The sequence below is a fragment of the Fonsecaea nubica genome (genome assembly GCF_001646965.1).
Source record: "Fonsecaea nubica strain CBS 269.64 chromosome Unknown Scaff104, whole genome shotgun sequence".
Lineage (NCBI taxonomy): Eukaryota > Fungi > Ascomycota > Eurotiomycetes > Chaetothyriales > Herpotrichiellaceae > Fonsecaea > Fonsecaea nubica.
The window spans coordinates 88731-112861 of NW_019173777.1; the positions used below are offsets into that span (position 1 = coordinate 88731).

The 24131-nt window shown below is 52.3% G+C and overlaps 7 protein-coding genes across 7 annotated transcripts; 3 read left to right on the forward strand and 4 right to left on the reverse strand.

The window, feature by feature from the left end:
* Positions 1-549: 549 nt before the first annotated feature.
* Positions 550-2127, forward strand: AYO20_10172 (hypothetical protein; the record flags this gene model as incomplete). Its single annotated transcript, XM_022648433.1, has 1 exon — positions 550-2127. One exon carries the CDS (start codon positions 550-552, stop codon positions 2125-2127), a length of 1578 nt encoding a protein of 525 aa, XP_022495620.1.
* Positions 2128-3261: 1134 nt separating this feature from the next.
* On the reverse strand, positions 3262-4541 carry AYO20_10173 (hypothetical protein; the record flags this gene model as incomplete). The annotated part of the gene is made up of 2 exons (XM_022648434.1): positions 3262-3490; positions 3604-4541. The coding sequence occupies 2 exons, from the start codon at positions 4539-4541 to the stop codon at positions 3262-3264; spliced, it is 1167 nt and encodes a 388-aa protein (XP_022495621.1).
* A 1436-nt stretch (positions 4542-5977) lies between these two features.
* Positions 5978-8879, forward strand: AYO20_10174 (hypothetical protein; the record flags this gene model as incomplete). The annotated part of the gene is made up of 5 exons (XM_022648435.1): positions 5978-6244; positions 6299-6545; positions 6602-7095; positions 7933-8003; positions 8072-8879. 5 exons carry the CDS (start codon positions 5978-5980, stop codon positions 8877-8879), a joined length of 1887 nt encoding a protein of 628 aa, XP_022495622.1.
* Positions 8880-10113: 1234 nt separating this feature from the next.
* Positions 10114-10596, forward strand: AYO20_10175 (hypothetical protein; the record flags this gene model as incomplete). The annotated part of the gene is made up of 1 exon (XM_022648436.1): positions 10114-10596. The coding sequence occupies one exon, from the start codon at positions 10114-10116 to the stop codon at positions 10594-10596; it is 483 nt and encodes a 160-aa protein (XP_022495623.1).
* Positions 10597-11397: 801 nt separating this feature from the next.
* On the reverse strand, positions 11398-15893 carry AYO20_10176 (hypothetical protein; the record flags this gene model as incomplete). The annotated part of the gene is made up of 4 exons (XM_022648437.1): positions 11398-12437; positions 12498-13234; positions 15081-15679; positions 15741-15893. 4 exons carry the CDS (start codon positions 15891-15893, stop codon positions 11398-11400), a joined length of 2529 nt encoding a protein of 842 aa, XP_022495624.1.
* Positions 15894-16598: 705 nt separating this feature from the next.
* On the reverse strand, positions 16599-17763 carry AYO20_10177 (hypothetical protein; the record flags this gene model as incomplete). The annotated part of the gene is made up of 2 exons (XM_022648438.1): positions 16599-17023; positions 17070-17763. 2 exons carry the CDS (start codon positions 17761-17763, stop codon positions 16599-16601), a joined length of 1119 nt encoding a protein of 372 aa, XP_022495625.1.
* Positions 17764-18161: 398 nt separating this feature from the next.
* AYO20_10178 (hypothetical protein) lies at positions 18162-21804 on the reverse strand (the record flags this gene model as incomplete). The annotated part of the gene is made up of 4 exons (XM_022648439.1): positions 18162-18181; positions 18276-21446; positions 21533-21580; positions 21633-21804. The coding sequence occupies 4 exons, from the start codon at positions 21802-21804 to the stop codon at positions 18162-18164; spliced, it is 3411 nt and encodes a 1136-aa protein (XP_022495626.1).
* Between the last annotated feature and the right edge of the window lie 2327 nt (positions 21805-24131).

A 24131-nucleotide genomic window follows, 5' to 3' on the forward strand; every position in this document is an offset into this window, starting at 1 on the left:
GCCGCCTAAAGGAGGGAGGACCTGCCCCGGGGCTTCACTAACCAATGCGATTCGTTGGGCTGTAGCCGGTACATGGATCTGCCATTGACAAGCTGCTAGTGCTGCCCAATGCCCATAATTTCACTTTGATGCCATCCGTAACCATCCCGTCATCAAACCTCGCCAGCTGATGCCAGATGCTTCAAGCGCCTTTCCCGGACTGGCCGCTGTTGCCGTCATGGCTGCTGGTTGCGTCGCCCTTCCCCGTACTTTCAGCCTACAGCACCTTCTCGTGGTGATGAGCAGGAAAGAAGCAGAGGGCGCAGTCACCACCCTCTGCCAACTCGACTATTTCAACTTTTCTGTATAAACCTTGGTTGACTCTTGATTCTTTCTTCCTCGCGTCACAGTCCTTTCAGTTACTGTTCTTACATGTAGCATCATCATCGCTTTCGTCAGCATCACCATTCCCATCGTCGTTCCTTTCCTTTTGGCTTTCTTTGGCTTCATATCTCTAATACTCCCGTTGGTGCTACATCCTCAGGACCTCTGTCTGTCACTGTCCTCATCATGGGCAAGTTTGCAGCGGCTGCCCTCGGAGCAGCAACTCTGCTCGCCTCCATCCTCCCCGTAACTGCTGCTTCTGGCACTGTGGGCTTCACCTTTGAGAAGCGTCGGGTACTTGCGCAGGACGCTCCTCATTTGACACGACGTCAATCCAAGACCATCAAGGCAGGATTGGACAACGAGATTCTCCTCTACTTCATCAACTGCACTGTTGGCACACCGGGCCAACCATTCTCCCTGCAAATTGACACTGGCTCCTCAGACATCTGGTTTCCTGAAGCTGGTGCCGAAATCTGTCAACAAAACGATGGCTGCTCCGAGTTTGGAGCGTACGACGCCGATGCTTCCTCCACTTTCGCCCAACTCGATCTCCCAGAGTTCCAGATCCAGTATGTTGACGGCTCTCAGGTAGTTGGACAATACATATCTGATGTGTTGAACGTGGGCGGAGTAAAATTGACAAACATGACTATGGCTGCTGCCCAACAAGCAAACACCCGAGCAATCGGCATCATGGGCATTGGGTTTGAATTGGGCGAGGCCTCTGCCTCACTTGACGGCTTCACCTATCCCAATGTCATCAATGTCATGAAGAATGAGGGCTTCATCAACACCCTCGCATATTCACTGTGGCTGGACGATCTGGACTCCAATACTGGCTCCATTCTCTTTGGTGGCGTTGACACAAACAAGTACCACGGCGACTTGGTTGCTCTCCCCATTCAAGTTGACTCGCAGACAGGTGTTATTGACTCCTTTACCGTGGCTTGGACCGGGCTTACCGTCACTGGGGGGGGTCAGTCCTCCGACGTCTCCCCCAGCTCACCCCAACCCGCCATTCTTGACTCTGGTACCACAGACACCTTGCTCCCCGACGACATTGCCAACAGCATCTTCAACGGTGTCGGTGTGGTGTCAGACCCACAGTTTGGCAATGTGGTCCGCTGCTCTCTCGCCAACGATGATCTTACCTTTTCGTTCCAATTCGGTGGCAAAGGTGGTCCTGTTGTCAATGTCTCCCTATCCGAATTTGTTACACCCTTGATTACAACAGACGGCTCTCAACCAACCTTCCAGAACGGCGACATGGCATGTTCATTCGCCATTGATGCTGCAGGGAACGATCCCATCCTGTTTGGCGACTCTTTCCTTCGCAGCGCCTATGTTGTTTACGATCTTGAAAACAACGAAATCGGTCTGGCCCAGACAAACTTTGACGCTACTGACGCCAACTCCAACATCCAAGCATTCCAGCCTTCGGGCAGTATCCCCAAAGTTGTTTCGACCGCATCAGCCGCAAGTGTGGCCCAAACATTTTCAGGCAACCCAGAAATCACACAAGCCTCGCTCACTGCTACTGGGGAACTGGGTGGCGGCACCTCTAGAAGCGCGACGTTCAACTTGACGCCTGCCACCGCCACGAGCACGAGCACCTCTGACTCCGGCAGTGGAGATAGCTCAGGCAATTCCAATGCCGCGAATGCCAACTTCCGCACTATTCCTGTTGAGAGGACGAGTTTGTTGGCGGCAGGTGTTGTGGTGGTGGGACTATTCTTTGGTGGTGGCTTGATGTTGTTCTAAATCAGCGACTGGCGTCTTTTTTGCCTTGTTATGAAAACCAATGTTGATACACACTCGGTGGAAACGGGATTGGCTTTGTTGGACGGTGGTGTCTTTGGGCATCAATGGTACTCGGTCTCGGTCTCGAGGTTATCGGGCTACAGGACCGGAAGGGAGTGCGCATGACGATTATTTTTAGAACGATACACCTAAACACAAAATAACTATGCATAACCACCTCCCTTTCTCTGTCGTTGTCTTTGTAAGTGTCTAAGCTTTACGTGTGCGAGTCGAGCGTGCCATTGAAAGAATGTGTCTCCTCGATCAACCTTCACGTGATGTCTACATGTCCTCGACGAAGCACCTCGACCCTTTTCGGACGACGGGATTGGGACTATCAAGTTGTTTCATCATCATCGTATATATTGTGAACAGGTCCATAAAGACACACTAAATAGTAAATCAGGTCATCATCTTCTTCTCCGTCAGCCCTCCTATCGTATTCGCTGCTGTTGGGTCCGGGTCCTCCCTCTTTAGATGAAGAGCTCATGAGCCATTCGCTCCATCAGGCTATTAGTCCTTTGATCCACGGTGGCACCATCCCACTCGTTCGGCGATGTGACACGATGTGACGCGTGAAGAAGAAGAGGAGGAGGAGGACGGGGAGGAAGAAAACGAAAAAGAAAAAGAAGGAGGAAGGAAGTAGTAGTAGTAGAAGAAGTAAAAGAAGAGATAGGAATAGGAATAGAAATAGAAAAAATCTATGTTCGTGATCGATTGGTTGATTGATCGCAAGAATTCCCTGCCCCCTCTTCCCCAACTTTCACCATCATCTTGCATCGTGCATCTTAGAGAAGCGGCAATTGATTCTGTCGCGTCATCGAGTGGTATGTATGGTACGCACAGTGTTAGTGGAGAGAGACTTTTTTTTTTGGCGCGAGTCGAGTCTTTGTGGGATCGTGGACGTCGTATATTTCATCCATTCGTGGTGCCGCCGTGAGCGGTTTCGGGTTGGGGTTTTGAGACATTAAACGTGATAGTTTGTGGGTTTTTTATATGAAGATTATCGGTGTCGTTGCAGGTATCGGGCAGGGTTTTCCAATGTGGAATGTCTGGACTTGGTACCTCCCCTCAGACTCTGGTCCAGCTCGACGATTACTCTCGGACTGTCTCGAGCGGGCTGTGCGGGAAACCCGGCCCGTCGCCGTTGAGGCTGCCCAGGCTGGTCGTGTTCGTCAACCACGGCATGCTCCGCCTGTCAGCGTCGCCCTGGTCATCGTCGCCGTCAATCTCCATTCCCACCTCGTTGTTGTCGGGAACCTTGATGTCGAGCAGTCTCTCGGCGTTTTTGTACGCGATTGCTTCAAAGTCCTGGTTGTTTATCCTGGGTAGTGTAAGAAAAAGGTATATTGTCAGCTCGTTGCCCTTTATGCAAAAATACAGCCTTGTCTCTCCTTTACACCACAAAAAGTAACAAAGAAAAGGGGGGATACTAACATTGCACTTTCTCTCAATGCGTACATAAACTTCACGCCATCTTCATGGCTGCAGAATGGATAGTCTACACTATAAAGTACCTTGTCGGCGCAGCACATGTGGATGAGGCAAGCCATTGGGGCAAGGCTGAACATGCCGGCCGTCGTAACATAGATGTTCTCATGCCAGACTTGCAGAAGATGACGCCTCGGTTTCGACGCGTGCGGCCAGGTCCGCTGGACGAGCTTGTGAATTCTGTCGATCAAAAAAGGTAGCGTCTCGCCCATGTGGCCCAGCAGGAGTTTCAAGTGCCGATGCGTGTCGAAGAGCTTGCTTGCGAAGAGCCGCAAAACATGCAGTGCCACGTCGCTGTGCCAATGGAATCCGTGGTTGGCAAGGAAGTTTGAAACCTGGGGTGAATAGTTCCCATGGAATGATGGTGCAACCGTGGACTCAGTGATAGTCTGTGGTATCGCGTGGAGGTAGACGGGGACGTCGAGCTTCTCGTGGGCAGCGAAGATGGGCCAGAAAAAGGAATCATCATAGTAGCGACCCTCGGCGGTGTTGTCAATGAGGCTGCCCACGAATTCAAGCTGTGAGACACACCGGTCGAGTTCCTTTGCCGCTTCCTCGGGGTATAGCATTGGTAGCATGGCGAAGGCAGCGAAGCGGTTCGGGGAGGGCGACGCCTTGATGGCTTCGTATAGTTCGTCGTTCGCCTTTGTACAGACCTCGGGTGGGATGGGGATAGTGTTCGGTCGATGGGAAATGACTTGAAGACTAACACGGCCATTATCCATAGCCTTGAGCCGCTTTGGGCCGACTTCACGAAGCGCAGTCATGATGTGGGCCATAGAGTCTGGGAGACTCGTGTCGACGCCTTGAGAGGCATAGTAGTCAAGGACAGCCTGGGAGATAAAATGCTCTTCGAGCGTGATCAGGGGGATTTTGGTGCTCATGGTAGATTCGCGGTCCTTCTTCTTCTCGTCTTTCGAGGGGACTATCTGGGCGTATCAACCTGTTTATAACCAAGGTCAGGTAGTTGTGGGGTTGATAGTGGCGGCTTTACCTGGGGATGGTTGGGAATAGCTCCGTCGGAACAAAATCCCGCGGTCGATCGCTGCGTCAAGTAGGACTCTCCAATAGCTTCGACGTGAATAAAACAACAAAACACTTCTTAACCTCAAACAGGAGCTGTATGAGATGCCTGGCAATTTTGTACCAACCCCGCAGCAGAGGAGGAGGTTTAGGAGTAAGCTGTGTTACCGTGGTACGTGCTCCGGGGGGCTAGAAGACGGATTCGGAAAGGGAAGGGATGGGCCTTGGAACAATGGGGATTCGTATATCCCAACCCTGCGAAAGACACACTGCGTCATTCGGGGACCCAATCAGGGCAAAGAACGCGTGTGGCGCCATGCAATAGATAGAAGTTGCTGAGCACCGCCAGGATTGGCCTTCTCTTGTCCTTTTTCCTTGGATCTTGCCGGCCGTTGGCGGATGCGGAGGGGGGGCAATGACATTCTCGGACAATTAGACCGAAGGAGGAGGTGGCAAGGGGGTATAGCTGATTTCGCCGAGAATTGACTTTTGAGAGATGCATATAAGACGAACCCGTCCGAGAAGGGGAGATGTGTCTCCGGGAAAGGACATATACACCCAAAGGGAGGCACGATAGAGATAGACGAAGGCCGTAGTTCAAGGATTCGGGTCACGGGAGGCTGATTGAGCGTTTCTTGACGTAGGTACAGAGACATGGACAGGACGCAGATCGCGCATGAGATCTGCTGGCCACCTGGGCAGAGCGTTGGGGCGGAAATCAGATATTAATTGCTCCATCACACTGGAATGGTTCTATATGGCACAAGAGTAAGCGAAGACGGGAAAAGAGAGAGTTGAAGGACGTTCAAATATCGAGTGCTGCTGGAGAACTGTACATATGTACCTAAAGAGTAATAAGTGACAGTGAGTGGGCGAGACGCAGTGGAGATGAAGAAATGGGGGCATCCAGACTTGGCGCCATATTGTGAGAAACGAGCCACAAGCCAAACACGCGCAGCATCATGCAGCCAGCATTCAGCAGCCCAGCCAGCAGCCATCATCCCGTACCAACGGGGTCTTCAGCACCCCGATATCTATCTCTATGCTCACACCTGTCGATATCATTCTGTTGTTACCCCAGTCGCTCATTGTTCCAGCACATCATCCCCAATCGAGGCCCCCTTTGGGTCCCTTTCCACTGGAGTTTTAATACTCCTTCAAGAATCCCCGTGGCGCAACCCGCAGGCTGCGACTGCTCGGCATAAAAAAAGGCCCAGGCACGAGATCATCAGCAACACCCTCCACCCACCCAATTGTCCCACCTATACTTCTGTGAGGCGTAGACTCCCTCACATTGATGGCCTCCCAAGGAGGCCTCACGCGAAGGCGTGGTGCTGGAGGGGCCACGTCGCCCAACGGAGAGGACGAGTCCTCCAGCCGGGTCACATCCCCTGTCCCCAAAGCATACAACGATCGATCCCCCGAGACCGCCTACGAATCCAGCGAGAATGGCCACCGGATCGCCTATGACCCCCGAGACATCAGCGAGAGCGCAGAACGGAGTAAACAACCCAAGCTGACCCTAATGGAAGAGGTTCTGCTGCTGGGCCTGAAGGATAAGCAGGTAACCAACAACCACAAGATTTAATAGAGAGGCATCCCTAACCAATGTCACAAGGGGTACTTGTCGTTCTGGAACGATAACATCTCATATGCCTTGCGAGGCTGCATAGTCATCGAGCTGGCATTTCGAGGTAGAATCAGCATGCAGAAAGACTCCTCGAGGAGACGGTTCCCACTCTCGGACAGAATCATCGAAGTCATAGACGACACCCTTACAGGAGAAGTACTGTGTGACGAAGCTCTGAAAATGATGAAGACGAGTGAGAAGATGAGTGTCAGTTCCTGGATCGATCTCATGAGCGGTGAGTGTTGTCGGCACGCGGCCCTGCTGGTACACCGATTGACTTTGCGTGCACAGGTGAGACGTGGAATCTGATGAAAATTGGCTACCAATTAAAGCAAGTCCGCGAGCGACTGGCCAAGGGCCTTGTGGACAAAGGCATCCTGCGCACCGAAAAACGAAACTTCCTCCTCTTCGACATGGCCACCCACCCCGTAGTCGACTCCGCAGCCAAAGATGAAATCCGCAAGCGTGTACGGAACGTCTGTACTAGCCGCACCGTCGTACTGCCTCCGTCGCAGTTCCTCCCCGCCGAGCTCGATTTCCGCATGCTGAGAACGGTGAGCATGGTCTGTGCCGCTTATGCAGCCAACGTGCTTGAAAATGCTCTGGTGACACTGGGTCATGAGGCAAGAGAGAGAGCGTTTGCCCAAGTGGACGAACTATTGGCAGAGTATTCACAGTGGCCCTTTGCAAAGAGGGCCGGTGGACAACAGGGAATTGGAGCAAATATTGGCCAGGTGATTGCAGACGAGGTCGAGAAGAACAAGGACAAGGAATTACAGCTTGAGGTGAGTAGAGCCCCTGAAACCTGCCAGCATCATTGTTGTAACCCAGACTCATTCAACCACCTAGGTTGTTGCGGCTTGTTTGAGCGTTTTTACCAGGCTGGACTCACTGCTATAAGATTGACAAAACAGGATACTTTGGACGAGAGGGCGGGCGCGAGGAGGCGTCCACATCTATCGCATTTCTCGTTGAAAGGGCAATGAGTCTCAAAAAGGATACCTACAATGTTCGCGTGTTGCACTTTTCAACCATGTCATTATCCGGCTCAGGCGCTGAGCTTTGCAAACATATTTGGGAAGCCATCGTGCTGTCTCGTTGTCGCTACCTTTGCCTCTTCTACAGGGTTGTATCCCTATTTGATTGCTTTCTCTAGACCCTCGGAAACTCTTACCTGCGTTGCGAACTCAACACTGACGTTCTAGATTGTGGCCGAACCCTTCTTTGTTGTGGGATGACTTTCGCAGGTTCCAAACGCATAAAGAGCATTCTGCTGTTTATATCCCTGGCTTATTGTCTACGGAACAAAGTCGCCGTCAAAGCTCGTCATCAGCAACACTCAGTGGCAGTCGGTGTGGGGACTCGGAGCTCGTGCCCTCTCTAGCAATAGTTCTTGTCCATTGTATCGACAAAGCTCAATACTTTGTCAAAGACATGTGGTAGGCGAGTGTACTATAAGACTCCGATCGACTCCCCTCGAGCCAATTGTGCTCTGTCCTCATCTCTCAAACCACTGACCAAGTGATCTGCAACAAAACCAGCCTACAAAATGTGTTATACTCAATCTACCCTGTTCACCTGTCCCGACTGTGGCGCTAGGCGGACCTCTGCTGACCATCCAGATGTCGACAAGTTCTGCTCATCATCCAATGCTTGCTCGGATCGCAACCGCCGTCCCCTGCCCCATCGTGAAGTGATGCTGTCTAAGCGATGCTCTAGATGCCGCGACGGTGGAGAGAGCCGACACTCACATGTCCCCAGCACGCGTCAAGGATCTGTCGCTGTGGTCCGTGAATCTGAGCGAGAGTCCCGAAGGTCCCAGGCCCATTCCACCGCTTCCCGAACTTGGACCATTGACTCTAATACCAGTACGATCAGAGACAATCGCGAGCGGGCGCTCATACCAGCGACAAATACCGCCGGGTCTCGGTCTCGAAGAGAGACTTCACGCCACGACGATCGCGACCGGTCCCACATCGCACACGACCGCGGTGACTACAGCTCTTCCCTGTCTCGATCTCGCACTGTGTCGACGACTACCCGCTCACGCGGGGACGGACGACGTGACAATCGTGACGAAGACAGCAGTCGCACTCCAAGAGATAACGGCGTCGTTGAGTTGTCCGACCTGTTTGGGAGCATGAGCATGGCAAACACGTCTTCATCCCGCCGAAGCTACCGTGGTGACTCAAGCCACAACGACACGCCGGCGTTGAGTCTCATCACACAGTTTACCTGCACCCGCCACAGCGTCGCCCAGTGCCCCAATACTGTCGGGGCCGAGGCAAGACGCCGGGCGGCGACCGACGATCGTCGCCCGTCGAGGCCCGCCAGGCACGAGATCCCCTTCCGCCGGCTCCTCGCACACCATGACGTGAAGCAACGCGATGTCAAGATGACCTACCACGAGCAGGACCATGAGATCGACCTCGAACTCCCCGACTGGTTCCTGATTCGTGTTCCCCCGGGGAACCTCGTGTGGAGGGACGATGGGTGGGTGTGGTCGGTCTGCGACACTTGCTTGGCCAACGAAGGGGGATGGCGCAAGTATAGCCACCTAGAACGATAGGTTTGTATGCAGAGTGGGAGAGGGTGAAGAGGACGAAGAAGAAAAAGAAGAAGAAGGAAATACGCCGACCGGGGGTTTTCCGAGCTGGATTCTCGACGGTTGTGGGATTTTTGTCAGGTTGATGAGTTTGGTAAGTTTTCCCTCATTGCTGGATTCGATCTGGGAATTTCCACACAGGATTGTTGGATTTGGATTTGGATTTGGATTTGGACTCTGATTTGGTTTGAGAAAGGTGAGTAAGTACAAGGTTTGATAGGTAAGTAGGTACTTGTTTTTGAGGGAGTGGAGAATGGAGTTATTTCTATCAAGGTGCGTGTGTCTTCTTTCGTTTTCTTCTTTCCTGTTTCATTACTAGGTACCTGTGTACCCATGTGGGTGACTAGGTACCTACAGGTACCTAAAGTACACCTGCATATTTCCCTACCGAGTATTTGGTCGAGCATACTTGTACAAGGGGGAGGAGTACCACATCCCTCGGGCCTGATCACTTGACTTTACCTCAACCCATCTCACTATTCTTCAAGCTAGCAATGGCATGTTCTAGGGCTGCGCATTGATTGGGTCACGAAACGATGACGAGTACAGGGGACTAGCACAATCACATCGTCGTCGGCGTTCCCAAGGGGAAGAGAAACGATATCCGTCACAATGAATCGGCAGGCGATGGGGATGAGGAGGAGGCTGACTGGTCTCGAACACGGAGTATTACCAAAGAACCGTTACCACTACCTACCTACCTACCTACCTACCTACGCGCTCGAAACAAAGAAAAGAGGGATGTATTCTCTTTCATCCTCACCACCTCAAAGGAAAGAACTAACCAACACATATTCCACCGAGTCGATCCCCTTTGTCTCATTCCGTCTCGGAAAGAAACACAACAATGAAAAATGCCACAGCCTCTTCTTTCGGTTGTCTTTGTTCCGTTCCTTTGAGGGTAGAAAGGACTGCCCAACTAACTCCAAAGAATGCTTTTCAACGGAGTCCAGGGTAAGGCATGACAGGGCAAGGCAGGGCATGACAGGGCAGGGCAGTCCCCTTTGGCAGTCTCCCCTGGACTGCCTTGTCTCTTCCGTTCTTCCTCATAAGAAGATTCTTCCTCGCACCATCACCACATGTGGATGTGTCTCGCACAAATAACTTGAAACCTACCATCAAACCAGAAAATCAAACAGCAAAGTCAGAGGGCACATCCAACAGCTAACAAGGAGAGAACAAGAAAAAGACAGGGGAAATGTGCTACACAGTCTCCGCGAGGTTGGTCTGTCCCACCTGCTCCGGCCGCATCGGTCTGGCTGACAGTCTCGACGTGGAGAAGAAGTGTCGGCCGGGGGTAAAGTGTCCGTACCGCTTCTGGCAGCCCCTGCCCCGTCGGCCGCGCGAGGAGCGCATCGTCTCGCACCGTCACTGTGCCGCGTGCGTTCGGCAAGCGAGTGCGAGTGCGAGTGGCAGAGCAGGAGCAGGAGCAGGAGCGCCACCAGCAACGGAATTGGCCAGGGCACTTGACAAAACCGGCGCCACCTCCTTCTTGGGTGCGCATACTCTCAACGCAACGTTCAGTGACAATATCGTCCGCAACGGGTTCGCGGCCATGGGTAGGGAGTGGGAGGTGAGGAACGGCGTCAGTCCCCGCTGGAGACTGTGCGTGCCGTATCCGGAGAAGGAGAATCGCGGGTTCTGGAAGCGGGTCTTTGCGCCGAGGCGGTACAGTCTCTGAGATGAGAGGTTTGGTGAGGTACTCACGTACTTACTTGTAAGGAGATTACTTGTAGTTTCTATCTAGGGTGGAGATATATGGATGAATAGATGGGTGACGGGTGGTGAGAACGGTGTGCTCTCCACTGTACGAGGTACTCTGTCTCTCTCTATCGTCGTGGCTTCGGTTATTCTTTTCCACCTCTGTTTCTTGTCTTGACAAGGAAAGGAAAGGAAAGGTAAGTGAGCAAGTACGTACATACCTAGCTAGGTACTTACTCATGTATGAATAAGACTTGTGACAAGGAATCGGGAACATCTTTCTAAAAATGCTGAAAGAACAAAGCAAAATACCAGAAGGAGACGGATACCCATGGGTCTGCTTGTCAGTTGCCAGTTACTAGTCCAATGCCAGGGGTCAGGAGTCAGCAATCAGGACAGTTTCATAATGAACAGTTTCTTTTCTTGTGTACAGTACATAGATACATACATAACAGGTGCCGTGCGCAACGCGATGGGCGAGTCTACTCTTAATGTACCGAGTCCAAATACATAAAGGGGTGTTCAACCCCCGTAAACCTGTGGTATATGTACGGGATACGAGGTACTACCTGTACCATACCAGATATCACTGCCCGTCGTCCTCGTTACGGAGGCGACCGGATTATCTGGCCGAGGCCGAACCATGTGTATCTCAGGTGACTTGCAATCTGCGTGCGTGGCAGCGATAAAATAACAGAGACAAGGTCAATACAGGTCGAGCGGCTGACAGACCTGCGCGGTGTCAGGATGAGGACCCCTTGACGATGTTGATTTCCTTATCCTATCCAACCTGTCGAGGCGGCATCATCCTTGGACTCTTGGGAGGTGGCAAAGGAGGTGTGTCCTCTTCGTCGTCTTCGTCTTCGTCCGAGTCGTCGCTAGGGGCCGCACGCACGCGCACCTTCGTGCTCGCCTTCAAGACGTCCAGATGGGCATCCCGTGACAGATTGGGGGCTTGGAGGGTCTTATCCCTCTCCCACAACGTGGACAAGGTGGGCAGGGGTTGCCGGGGCATGACTCGCCCTCGCCAGAGTGGCACGGGGGGTGGAACATCTTTCCTCGCGCCCTGTGGCAAGGATTCCGAGCCAGTCGTGTTAGTCGTAGAGGATTGCGACCTGGACAGTTTTGACGGCAGACGAGGTCTCGTCCGGTCGAAGATCGCTCTGGCAGACCGAGGATCTCTGTCCGCGGGCGATGTACTCGGATAACGCGGCCTCTGCTGCTGGCTCATTGGACGCGAGTGAGTTGCAGAGGCACCCGCAAAGGAGCGAGTGCTCGCCGAGACGCTCTTGGTGGCTGTCTTGGACGGCGATGCCGGCGAGGCTGCTGGTTGAAGCCTGAAAGGGGGGATGAATAGGGGTCGTAGCGAGTGAGGGCCTCTCATGGACACGGGTTGTTCCTCTGTTGGTGGAACCGAGACACTGCGCAGCGTCGACGTCGTTGAGCGCCGACGGAACAAGGACGAAGCGAGTGATTTTCGGCTCGGGGTTCGTGGCCTCGAGGCCGGCGGAGTAACCGGGTTCATGCCCAGGGGATTTGTTCGGAGGAATCTCAGAGATCTGGGCATGGACTGCCGCGCTTTGACTATCATGGTCGGCTGCGCGTGGATGTTGTTTTTGTGGTTCCAGGCTGGGACATTGCTCAAGCCAGCTTCTGCCATGGGAGAATCTGGTAAGATGCCGAACGGCTGGTTACGTGGCCAAGGCGTTTCGCCAGACTCAGGGTGCCGATGTCGCCCCAGTCTCACGATCGAGCCTTGACGACCACCCTTGCGCCATCTAAAGAACCAATATAGCAACGACAGAATCAACGTAGCACCAACTGCACCGTTATTAGCATGAGATATTCAAGAGTGAAGTCATAATGGGCACGAGGATATACCGAGAGTTCCAATGGCAATTCCTGCTTTTTGTCCTTGTGAAAGAGTCCCGTGGCATTTGGATTCGGTCGTGCCATTCATGCTGGCCTCAACAGCAGGGGCACTGGCTGTGTGCTGAAGACTCGACGAAGCTGTTGTCCTCGCAGGAGCCGACGTCATTGGGAAGGATTGATTTGGTGTTGACGACTGCGATGCTGTACGGGCCGCAGACAAAGGATCGGATGCAGTTGAAGTCTGAGATAGAAGACCGCCAGGGTTGACAGACGTTGTTGTCGATTCGCCCAGTGTACTGGACGAGAGATTGTCTGTAACCGTTGTTGAAGGTGAAGAGGTCGAGGACAATGTTGATCCTGGCTCTGGCGTCGACGTCACGGCGGTCAGAAAGGAGGCCTCGGGAGCAGTTGGAAACGGAGGAATCCCAGGCGTGAAAGGAAAAGGTGGCGGGAAGAGATCAGATCCAATTGCGCTGGACACGAGAGAAGGGATATCTTGACGGGCAAACAAGTCTTTGCCATCGGTGAGGTCTCCCACAGCTCTCGTCTGAATCGGTAGGATATCACCGGTTGTGGTTCCTCTGCCTTTAGTGACACCAGCAGCCGCAAAGTTGGGAGATTCCTGTTGGCTCGCTTTGGGTTCAAGACCATCGTTCGTGCTCTCTTGAAAACTTGCCGGCTTCGGACTTTGAGGCGCTCTTTTTGGCAGGGTGCTGAGAATGAATTGGGAGACATGGACCCAGTAGCTGTGTGGTAGAATCATCGTCCCAATGCCACGCCGAACACCCTTTGGACGGGTGCCTCTCTCGTCGAGCTCATACAGACGACACCTCCCAAAAACTCGCTTGACTCTGATGTTGTACCTGTCAAGGCAGGCAATTTTCGAGAAAGAGTGTGGGAAGATGTCGCGATCCGCAGGTCACCAGGGAAGGTAGACAACGGGGAAACCTGAGAGAATAAGAAAAGTCGCGCAGTCGCTATCTGAGACGTGCAGGCGAACTGTAGCCAGAAGAGGTTGGACATACATAAGCAAAACAAAGCAGAAACAGAATGGGTCACGCCAACGACAGAAGAAGACAATACCACAAACTCTCTCAGCGGCGGGCATCAGTATGCCACCTTATCACCAAACTTATTCTTTCTTTGACCACAAGCTGTAGATCGAATGGCACAACTAGAGGCGACGTCGACTGTGGAACCAGAGAAATATGCGCATGGCATGATCGTCCTCTGTTGTTCCACGAGGGCTCCAGTACGCAGTCACCCAAGACATGCTTTCCACGCGGTGACTGGGTCACAGCGTCTGGGGCACGGGGCAAGTGTTTCGGGTCGACCGTGTCAGTGTCGAACGTAACCATTTGCATCTCGTAGATCTGCCCCGCCTGTTCAGCATGGAATTGGCCATGCCAAAGACCTCGACGGCGAGGAGGTACAAGATCCGAAGTACCCCTTGATATTGTTGATATCCCCAGCTCGGGAGACCTATGTAAGGGCAAAGCGTACCGAGTACGAGGTACATAGTACGTATGGAGCAAGGGGAAAAGTAGCACGACCCCGGACGACGTTGCTACCGGCATATCCTGGCATGATTGACGTTTTGAAGGCAAATATGAAACACGATGGACGTTTCTTCGGCGAGTCTTAAACGTGCTGGTGGAGGACAAAAAGCCCTGCCGCTTTTTGGAGATGCAGGGGGCGACTGCGGTGAGAGGAGTGGTTGTACATAGTGCCGTTTTAAGACATATTGGTCTAGCCTCTTATAGATATGCGAGTACGAGGAACACGCAATGACCAGGATTTGATCCAAACCATCGTGTCAATCATGTTCGTCTCGAGTGACTTCTTCGAGATAGGCGAGATTCCCAATTAGGACGGAACCTACATGATCGTCCAATATGCTTTTTGAACCTTGCACATGCTAAATGTCATGTGGGACGAACATGAACCGCGGTTGTGTCGAGGATTGAAACCCCAGATATGGAGTGGCTACCTAGATGCCTCCATGGCTGGCTTTAACTACTCTGTTGGTGACAAATCTTGTGGTACGTTGTGTCCTTGGTACCTCCAAATGGCACAGATCTCTGACTTGCAGAGGTGGCCATGTCCAGGGCCGCGGCCAACCTCACTGCCCCTGTCTCCAGGAGATTCCACCATCTCAGCCAGCCACCAGCACTCGGCACAATGCAAACGACCACGAGCATTGGAGGGTTTCAACTTGGACGACATTTTCGAGCGCTGGGATTCTCAAAGATCCTCACAATTGGCAGGGACTCCTTCTAGCGACCGACCCAACGACAACCCCGTCCGTCCATCTCTTGCTCCTAACTCCGTACGCTTCCTGGGAAGAAGGGGCCCATAAAGAGAGATCATCAATCCTCCAGAACGTTCAAGAGTGCCAAGTTGCCAGGAAAACACCATATCAGCTTGCAGTGTGTTAGGCGAAATCGACTTTTCTCGATGGATCGCGCAATGATGGAGACATAGCTTCAAGAATGACGTCTGGACAGACAAGAATCACACCGCCTGATGCCATCTCCCATGAAGGAATACACCGAGTTTCCACAATCTTGACACGTGCCATAGTCCATGTACGATGTGTGCATGGAATATTCCCCAGTCGTTTCTTCAATTCTTTGACGCAGAGTTTCAATGGTTGCTTGCGAGGTTCTCAGAGTTTCTTCGAGCACCCGATGCTTTTCAGCGGCTTCTTCCATCTGGCAAGCGTGTGCTTGAGCCTGTCGGGACAACATCTTCCAGGCAATGGGTTCGTGCTGTAGGAGCAGTTGGGACAACTCCCCATCCTCTGGCAGCCGGGCAAAGTTCTCCAAGCAGAGCTCAAAGATTTGGGCTCTCAGTCCACTGTCGCCATCAGCACCATTGTTGAGCACTCGAGAAAACGGTTCGAGAAGTGCGTCGGCTCGAAAGTTTTCCTTGGCCGCGGCTGTGAATGCGCTCGTCGCATGTCGCATGAGCTCACTGACATTCAGGTACTTGGCCAGCAGGTAGACCTCAACATGAACCATGAGCTCCTCCGACTGCTGATGCAGGGAATCCGTCTTGTTTTTCGGGGGTTTCCCTACTTCGGACCCCTTTGTTGAAGGGTTGTATTCTCCCGTGTACAAGAATTCCAGTACTTTCTCGACGACATCGGCCTTTTCTTCGGCGAGTGTTCCACGACCTTCAAGTCCTTCCTATAATGTGTGCGTTAGATATACCCTGTGCTGCTGCGTGGCGGTGCATGAAATTACTGACCTGGAAACTGCCAGCACATAGACTGCGCAACGTGGTCGACTGGGGACAGACGACACTGCGATGGATTCTGAAATCTCTGCCACCAACAGTCAGGGTAAAGTCAGAAAACTCCCCGCTCTGTAGAAGGTGCTTTTGTCGTTCTACGAATGACATTGCAAGGGCAAAATGACGTCGACGGTCAAGCCGCCAATGTCAGTTTCATCACCTCTCACACGCGGGAGTAATTCCAAAGAGTGAGGACTTCAGTCAGTCAATGCCTGGCATGCATCAGAGGAGGTCTTGAGATACTGGACTCAGTACGGGGTACTAAAGAGGCTGCTTGCATTAGATCAGTCGGAGGAATGTTATCCTTGCCGGCTCCGCCACATCGCCTGGGTGGGTGGCTGATGGCTGACGCCTCACGCTGACGTTACTGCCAACTCGTGGACAAGCCGTTGGCCACAAGGTCTAACGTCACCGACTGTGCACACCATCGACTGCACGACCATCACGACCTCCGCGGGGCCTAAATCGAGCCATAGCTCCGTGGGTAGAGGTTTTACCAGCACCCGCCCTCTCTTCCCCTAGACGACGTGGAAAATTCCTCCTCTACCAACCTACTGCTACCCCTCCCACTTGCCTCCCCCTTCCCGCTGTGCTCCAGGACTGGGCTGGCTACGCCATGCACGTGGCAGAGCCTCGACGCGATCGCGCGTACGCCAAATTCACTGACTGTACCGCATCACTTTGATAGGTTTGACGTGTCCGTAGTTTTCATCTAATTCCCTGATAACGTGATATATTTCATAGAAGTACCCAAATGTTCTAGAGGTCCAGGCAACCGTGCAGCTTGTCTCACAAACCTTCTGAAGCCAGTGTCTAGTCGTCCACATTCGTTCCAAATTGGTCCTTGTGGGCGTCGTCACGTAATTCCAATCCCGAGATCCTTTCTTCGATTCCCAAGAGCGAGGCCGTTAGATCTTTGTCCATGTGAACGCAAACGTGGTCCTCATCCCGACCCCGGGTGCGTTTGTCTTTCTTGCTGAACACCGCGCAGAATGGCGAAAGGTCTATCGAGCGAATAGCGGAGAAAAGATCTTGAATCGACGTCTTTATTTCGGAGGGCTCCCGGATTGGGTAGAGCTCAAACGTCCGTAAGCCCCTTATGAGCTTTCCGAGTGCCAGAGGGTCACAGTTATCATCTTGATAGCATTGTCGCTGTGAACTGCAGAAACGATCAAGTAGTTTCGAAAGTGTATCGAGGACCTCGCTTAATATAGCTTGCCGACGAGATTGTATCTCGCCTTAGCACGTTAGGAGTATAATCAGATCGTTCTGCGGAATTCTTACTAATGATCCAATAAGGAACGCAACCGTCCTCGTCTTCAAGCCCGCAACTAGTCTCCCAGATGGCTTTCTTGGTCAAGATGTTGTACTCGGAAGGCTTTTTCAGCACCCAGCAAATAAAGATGTTGGCTGCCAAAGTTTGATGATCTTGAAGGATCGTGGGTTGAAGGGATTCAAGCCAAATGTCCGTTAAGACTTCAGCAGTTTCGTGGAACTCGTATTTATCTATCAAGACGACGACTCGAGACAGCACCGACACGTCCACCCGCCTTGGAACTCTTCTTGTTAAGCCGTGAATGATATTCAGCAGAATTTGCATAGCGCCCAAATCATCATGCGGGAGAGGAATTGTCCTGACGTCTTTGTCACCTATTGGAAGGCCCTCCAGGCAATGACAAAGCACCTTGGATGCGAGTGAAAGGTGTTTCGAAGACACTTGTAGTTCAACTTCGCGTCTGGCTAGTTTTGCGGATGGATCTCCATCTGCGTCATTTAGTTGCTTTGATATTTCAATGACACTTTGGTCAATGGAGATTCCATCGGTAGGAGCATCGTCGGCAGGAACATCATGGGCAGGAGCATCGCCGGTTGGTTGATGAGGTGTAACGTCATCGGTAGGGGTGATATCCGTTCTCTCAAGGAGTAAGAAAACGTCTCCAGAAGGATCGAAAACCACCTTTTCACGGATTAGCGACATTGTAGAGTTTCAAACCCACTTTTAGGACGGATAATCATAAGACGGAACTTAGAGGGACGAGTGGAGTTAGGTTTCCAGCCAGCACACTTGTCCCATATTAGATGGTGGCTTACATGCCTGCTGCAATTGATCGAGAGAGAGGAAGGTGGCCCGAAAAATTTGGCCTGCGCTGGCGGGGCCGTGTGCAATCCTCATAGTTGACTGACGTGGTCCACCAAACAGCTTCTAAGATATATTCCACACCACCCCCTACTTCCTTACATCCCGTCACTCGCGCCTGGGTGACGAACACCACAATCTTTCTGCGTACTAATTTCTACAGTTAGGCTTGTGGTTCCTCCAATCTATCCGTTGACATTCCTTCGAGCAATACTTCGCGTTGTGGCATCGCATACACGTTAACAAGCCCACTCCAGGCCTAGATTCAGTTTTTCCACAGACTCTGCATCCGCCACCGTTGTGAGGGAAAGGATTGGCCTTGTTTATCTTGCTGAAATCAAAAAGTTTCTCACAAAAGGGAGCTGGGAAGCACGGGGACAGCGCTGCCCGAACAAAGTATTTCGACACCGAACCCCAATGTGGCACGCCCGTGAGGAATGTTTTCGGCAGCTGGCCGCTTCCACAGGAGCACAGGAGCGGCTGGCCGTTCTCCAAAGACAAGGGAATGCGCGATTCTGCCAGATATTCACAGTCAGGACGATGCTCCCATGTCCGGCATCGTTCGACCATCGCCGGCAGCACCTGCCTCCACAGTTTCAATTCGACGGCATCCACCTTGATACTGCATAACCGTATAGCCGAAAGCGCTTCTAAGAATGACCTGAGTCTCGGCATCAGGCTTTTGGTCAGCGGTAATATTGCCGAGTCCAGAACGACCGTTTGATTGGCAACGTCCAGTTTGAGGCTGGCGACGAAAATCAGAACGTGTATCCCTCCACCCGTGGGGTCGTTAAGGCCAAATAGTCGGCCTTGTTCACCCTGCAAGCCGGAAAAGTGCATAAGAAGTGAAAATAGAGAGTCTTTATATCGAAGTCGAACGTCTTTGTCCTGATCTGCGAGCATCGGAGTGTCTCTCAACTCGCGCTCTGTGCTGCTGAACATACAGGAGGAATGCGTCACGAGCCATTGGATTCCTTGTTTCCTTGACGTATTGATGGTGGGCAGGCATTCCAAATTCGTATAAGGCGTATTCCATACCACGGGGGGCCCAGGTGTTGGGTAAATGGGATGGATGAATGACGGGAAGCATTTCCAGTCCGCTGCGTTGGCCAATGGTGCTTCTATTTCGATGTATGAAGACTTTCTTGCAATCCTTATTTTGCTCCTCGCAAGGACGGGAGAGGGAAATTCAAGAACGATCGGCGAGGCCATCAGCCCCACTGTCGCGATGACGGTGCATGGAGACACCTGGACACTTTCGACCTTGCTTCCACTTTTCATCGCCGCCTTGACGTCCTCGGTGAGGAGTTCAAGACGCCCCGTTAGGCCTGCGATCCTCGGAGCATTAGAGTCGACATTTGCACGGATCACGGTCCGCGCAACCTGGCCTTGGGGAGGCGAGTCTTCTGAATCATCGTTCGGGAGGGTGCAAAGGGAAGCAGACTCTGGCTGATTTGGTGCATCTTTGGTCATGAAGACGTTTTCTTCATCTCCTAAGTTGGTTTCGTAAATATTCATTTCAATACCCAGACGCTCTGCGAACGTTCTTGAACTTTGTGGCGTGCTCTGGATTCCAAAGGCGATTGATGCAGTTCGGGGTTCGATCAATAACGTCCATGTCGGCGCCCGGAACGAGACGAAGAGGGCGGAACTGCCATTCCATTTCAGCCCGTCGTCCACGATATGGAGGCTGAAGGCGTCACTGTGCCTCTCACCAGTCGTGGAGATGTCTCCAAAAGAAAGCTGCACGGCAGAAAAGATATTTTGCCAACGCCCAGACCTCGACGCCGGGGAGGACTGAATGACACAGTGAACGATTGGCGTGCCAATTTCCGCGGGCTCGAGACTTGTTATCGCTCTGAGTCTTTCCCTGGGTACCTTTAATGTGACGTAAATGACCGGGGGGATGCCATTCCAGCTCTCCAATCCTTTCGTAACGGCAGTGGAGGGTTGCTTGATCGGGCCCGAGAAAGTGTCCACAGAATACACTTCAAAGATATGAAGGAACAGATATAGCTCCTGAATGTAATTCATTCCCATTAAGAGACTAGAGTCGGTCTCGATAAGCCTCAGGAGATGGTCCATGACTTTGTCCCAGTCGGCGGCGATCCTGCTGCGCACAAACCGTAGAAACAGAGCATAACTTCCGCGGTGGTAGCGTACGAGCGAACTTTTCGATATGGTGTGCACGTTGAGATCCGAGAACAGTCGCTGCATGTTCTCGTGCTGAAACATGTGGAGATACACATCATGGAGGATCCGGGCGCACCCACTCTCATCGATTCGGAGGCGACGGCCTTTTCCTGCGGCCGATGGCGATGGCGAAGTCCGTTCGGGAATGATCTGCTTCCATGTCAGTCTGACATGCATCTGTCCGCTTCTGATATCACCGGCAGCCCCGATAAAGCTCGAGTCCATCATCAGGTCGTCCATCGCCGAAGAAGCCGACGCATTGGTCCAGTACTCGACTGGGAAGAGACCTAACAAAGTCGAGATGGTTGGGAAGTGGCCCTTGAGAAGGCTGTCAATGTACGCCGTATGGGTTTCCTCTTGCTTTACCAGCGATTCGGTGTATAGGCTAGCTGAGCGTCCCTCGTCCAACATCGGCGCGGCGGCCACAAGGAGGTTCAAAGCGCCTACGTGGTCAAGGAGGTTCGACGTATCAATCACGTCGAATGTGAGCGGTGCTCGAGCAGAGTCCGTGTATTCCTCGCCGTCCAGGACCAGCGGCTCCGCGTGATAGGGATCGCGGTACATGCCCGCGGCCCTCTCACTTCGGGTGATTTTCTTTTGCTGCAGCGCGTATAGAAAGGAGATGGCGTCGCCTGCGAAAAAGCGTATTGTAAGACAAGAGGGAGGGTACTGTCTGAGCGACCTTGCCCAGGACCGAAACTGAAGCCGTGCCGCCTCGACAACCCTGAAGCAGGAAGAATCATGCGTCATTGCCTCAGAATGAAACGGTGACTGTTCCGTGAGTGGGGTATAGGCCGTCGCAAGGTGAAAGCCCAGTAATGGGTCGGTACCGTAGTGGAGCGTGGACCTGTCAGTCACAAACATCGGGTTGGGCGTGTCGGTTCGGCGCGGGTCTTTTCCCTCCCTGTCGGTGTTGCCGTGGTCCCAATAGTGTTGATGAAGCTTGGGGGCGTCATGAATGGCACCGATGCCGGCGGGGGCTGCAGATCGAAGGCCCGATATGACAAAACTGGTGCCACCGAGGTGATACGCTCGGCTTTCCATGGCCCTCTGCATTGCTGCTTTTGAGCGTTCGAGAAAACGTTCTCGGTCGTCCCGATTCAAGCGTGTGAAGCGGTAAGTGTCCCAGATATCCCTTACCTTCGCTAGGGTTCCCTCGTCGCAAAATCTGAATTGTCGGCCATATTGCCCGCGATGCCAGCCCTGCATTGAAGCCGCCAGTTCGTGTAGTTTTGTGGCTTGGGTCCCCAGCAACTCCAAGGCCTTGGTATCCAGACACAGGTGATAGTATATGTCCCATATAGAAGCGTCATTGGACCCGTCGACATCGTCTAAAAGGAGAGTAAGCACCAAGATGTTGCGCGCTGGGTTTGACCTCGTTAGCAAAGCACGCCAGCGAGGAAGAAGCGAGGCACACCAATGACGGCGGGCTCAATGTCACAGCACGTCACGTCTAGTTTCCGGCCTGGCAGTATATCAGTGGATGGCGACGAACCCGCGGGATGGACTCTGCGCACCAGAACGCTGGTCGGAATAGACCGTAAACAAGATGTTGCGCACATCGCCACACCCTAAAAGCAGAATATTGGCAGACTGCTTGTATGGAAGACCTCGAGTCAAGTGGACGGCAGGTGTGTTCCCAATCGGATAGAAATATGTCACAATGTCAACCACCACTGGAGTTGACATGATTGCGATACGCCAGACAGATATTCTATCTGGGCAGCCCGACTATGGAAGAGAAAAAGTTTACGGATGGGGACCGACGGTTGAGAAAAGGACGACGTATGCAACCAAATGTTGGTCATGTGAAGCAGGTAGTGACTTTTCCTTTATTCGTAGCTATAGTTCTCTAAAAATTGCCGTTAGATGAAGTATTCGGTGATGTCGAAGTACAGACAAGAGTTTGATGGGGTGTCATCCGCCACTGTAGTCCGGATCCACCTGTCTCCAATGACTGTATTAGTGTTGTGTCTAGACGCACGATAGATTGGCGGCAAGATACTACTAGCCACGTGGCGTGGCGGTAGCTCTAAGCCATAGCAGTGGCTTGCCACTTTACGGGGTTATTTACGCCCCGTCGTCCTCGGGTCGGTCCTCGGTTGTTTATCAGTCACTGTGGAAGTACCTGACTAGGGTGCTCCCGTGGCGGGATATGGCACCACATATCGTGCAGCTAGGAGTAGCTACGAGTATGACAATTTACAGTACTATTCATAGACGTGAACGCTCAATTCCTCTCCCAGCCTCTCGTCCTACACCCTTCGACGTAGGCGGCTCCTGGGTATCAGGTTCTGGAATTCCCGAATGTCCTTTGGCGATCAATGTCATCAAGACACTCCCTTGGTTCTGCTGCCTCATGATTTTCCAGGCCCACACATCTCTCGATGCCTCAGACATGCAATGTCTCTCACCATTGAACGTGGGCCTATCTCATTCGTGGACGCACCTGTGAAGAACCATGCAAGCGACCTTGATAGTATCCCGCATGAGCCGACCAACTCGTATTCCCCCTCATTGTCAGAGAACAACGACCAACATTAACTCGCTTGATCCCTGCCCTCCATTGGAAGAGCACACCACTCTCTATGCATGCTGCCTGTGAGTTGGTACTGATAGCAATGATACTCGTCGCCTCATCTCCCACAAACCTACAAACCCCGCAGCTACATCATCTTTGCACGGGCCATGCATTCGTCAACATGTCCGGCGGGGTGACTTGGTCTTTCAGTCAATGGCACCTCCCTGGCTTCACAGCTATGTCCGTGCATCTCTTGATTACTGCAGCCTGTGATGGTCATTGATCCTTCCTCCATTCAGACCTTCACACGTTGCAACTGTACATGCAGAGCGCGTGCGTCAAGGTGATATTATGCCTGATGAAGCTCCTCAAAGGAAGTCGTGACGTGATCAGATTAGACTGACCCAAAACTGGTTCACGTCCCTTCCAACGCCACTTCTCCTCCCCACGAGCCGCTTTTCCTCACCACCCAGCTACATGTCGCCTAAGAACCCTAATTACATCTTCTCCCTCTAAGAGAGCTGTGAGATTACCAGTACTGAGGCACGAATACTGAAATTATTACACCCCGGATCCCTAGAGAAATCCACGAGAGACACTCGTTCCGTACGTCCTGGCACCCTGTCCCAACCTTCTGGACATCACTAAACACAGTGCTGTCCTGATTAGGTCCGTTCAGCTACAATGGCGTAAACGACAGAGGGTGGTTCAGTACATCTGAATAGCCCAAGTGCGAACCAGGAGACTGTCACTCAGGCGATGGAAGGCGCTGATGCTGAGATTTCCCGGGTCAAAACCGTGCATTTCGGTTACTTTAACGACCGGATCCAGACCGAAGTGCAAAACCTTCAAATTGGGCTGTCAACCCTTGATGGTGCGATCAATGAGTTAACCAGGCAATTTAGGAAGTATAGAAAGATAGTTAGCACTGTTGGTGATCACTACGGCGATGATGAGGCCTTGATCAAACAGATCAATGATCTTAAGACTGGGAATAGGACCATATGGGAGTAGGCTTAGGATGATCGGGACTCACACCGAAAGGAGATAGCTGAGTTGAAGGAGTAGTATGCAAAGGAAATTCTTGACCTTAAAGCGATTGCGGAGGCCGGTAACCAGAAGAAAGTAGAATACGAGCAGAAAATTCAAGATCTAGAGAAGGAGTATATCCGTGCCCAACAGAAACGAGACTAGGAGTAGAAGTAGAAAATACAGGATTTGGAGAAAGAACATGAACAGAAGGAGAAGCAGCTGGAAAAGGATAACGCGCAAAAGATCGCCAAACTGGAGAAAGCCCGGGAGGAGTTGGAGGAGACGAAGGCTCGACTCAGTAAGGAGTTGCACGACCGGACATCCGAACTGGACCGGGAGAAGGAGCTACGGATCATGGTACAGAAGAATTTACAAAGCGAGAAGACGAGCTGCAGGGAGAGCTTACCAGCATCAACAAACAGTATCAACTGGAGCAGCGGCCTTTGGAAATTTTAAGTAAACC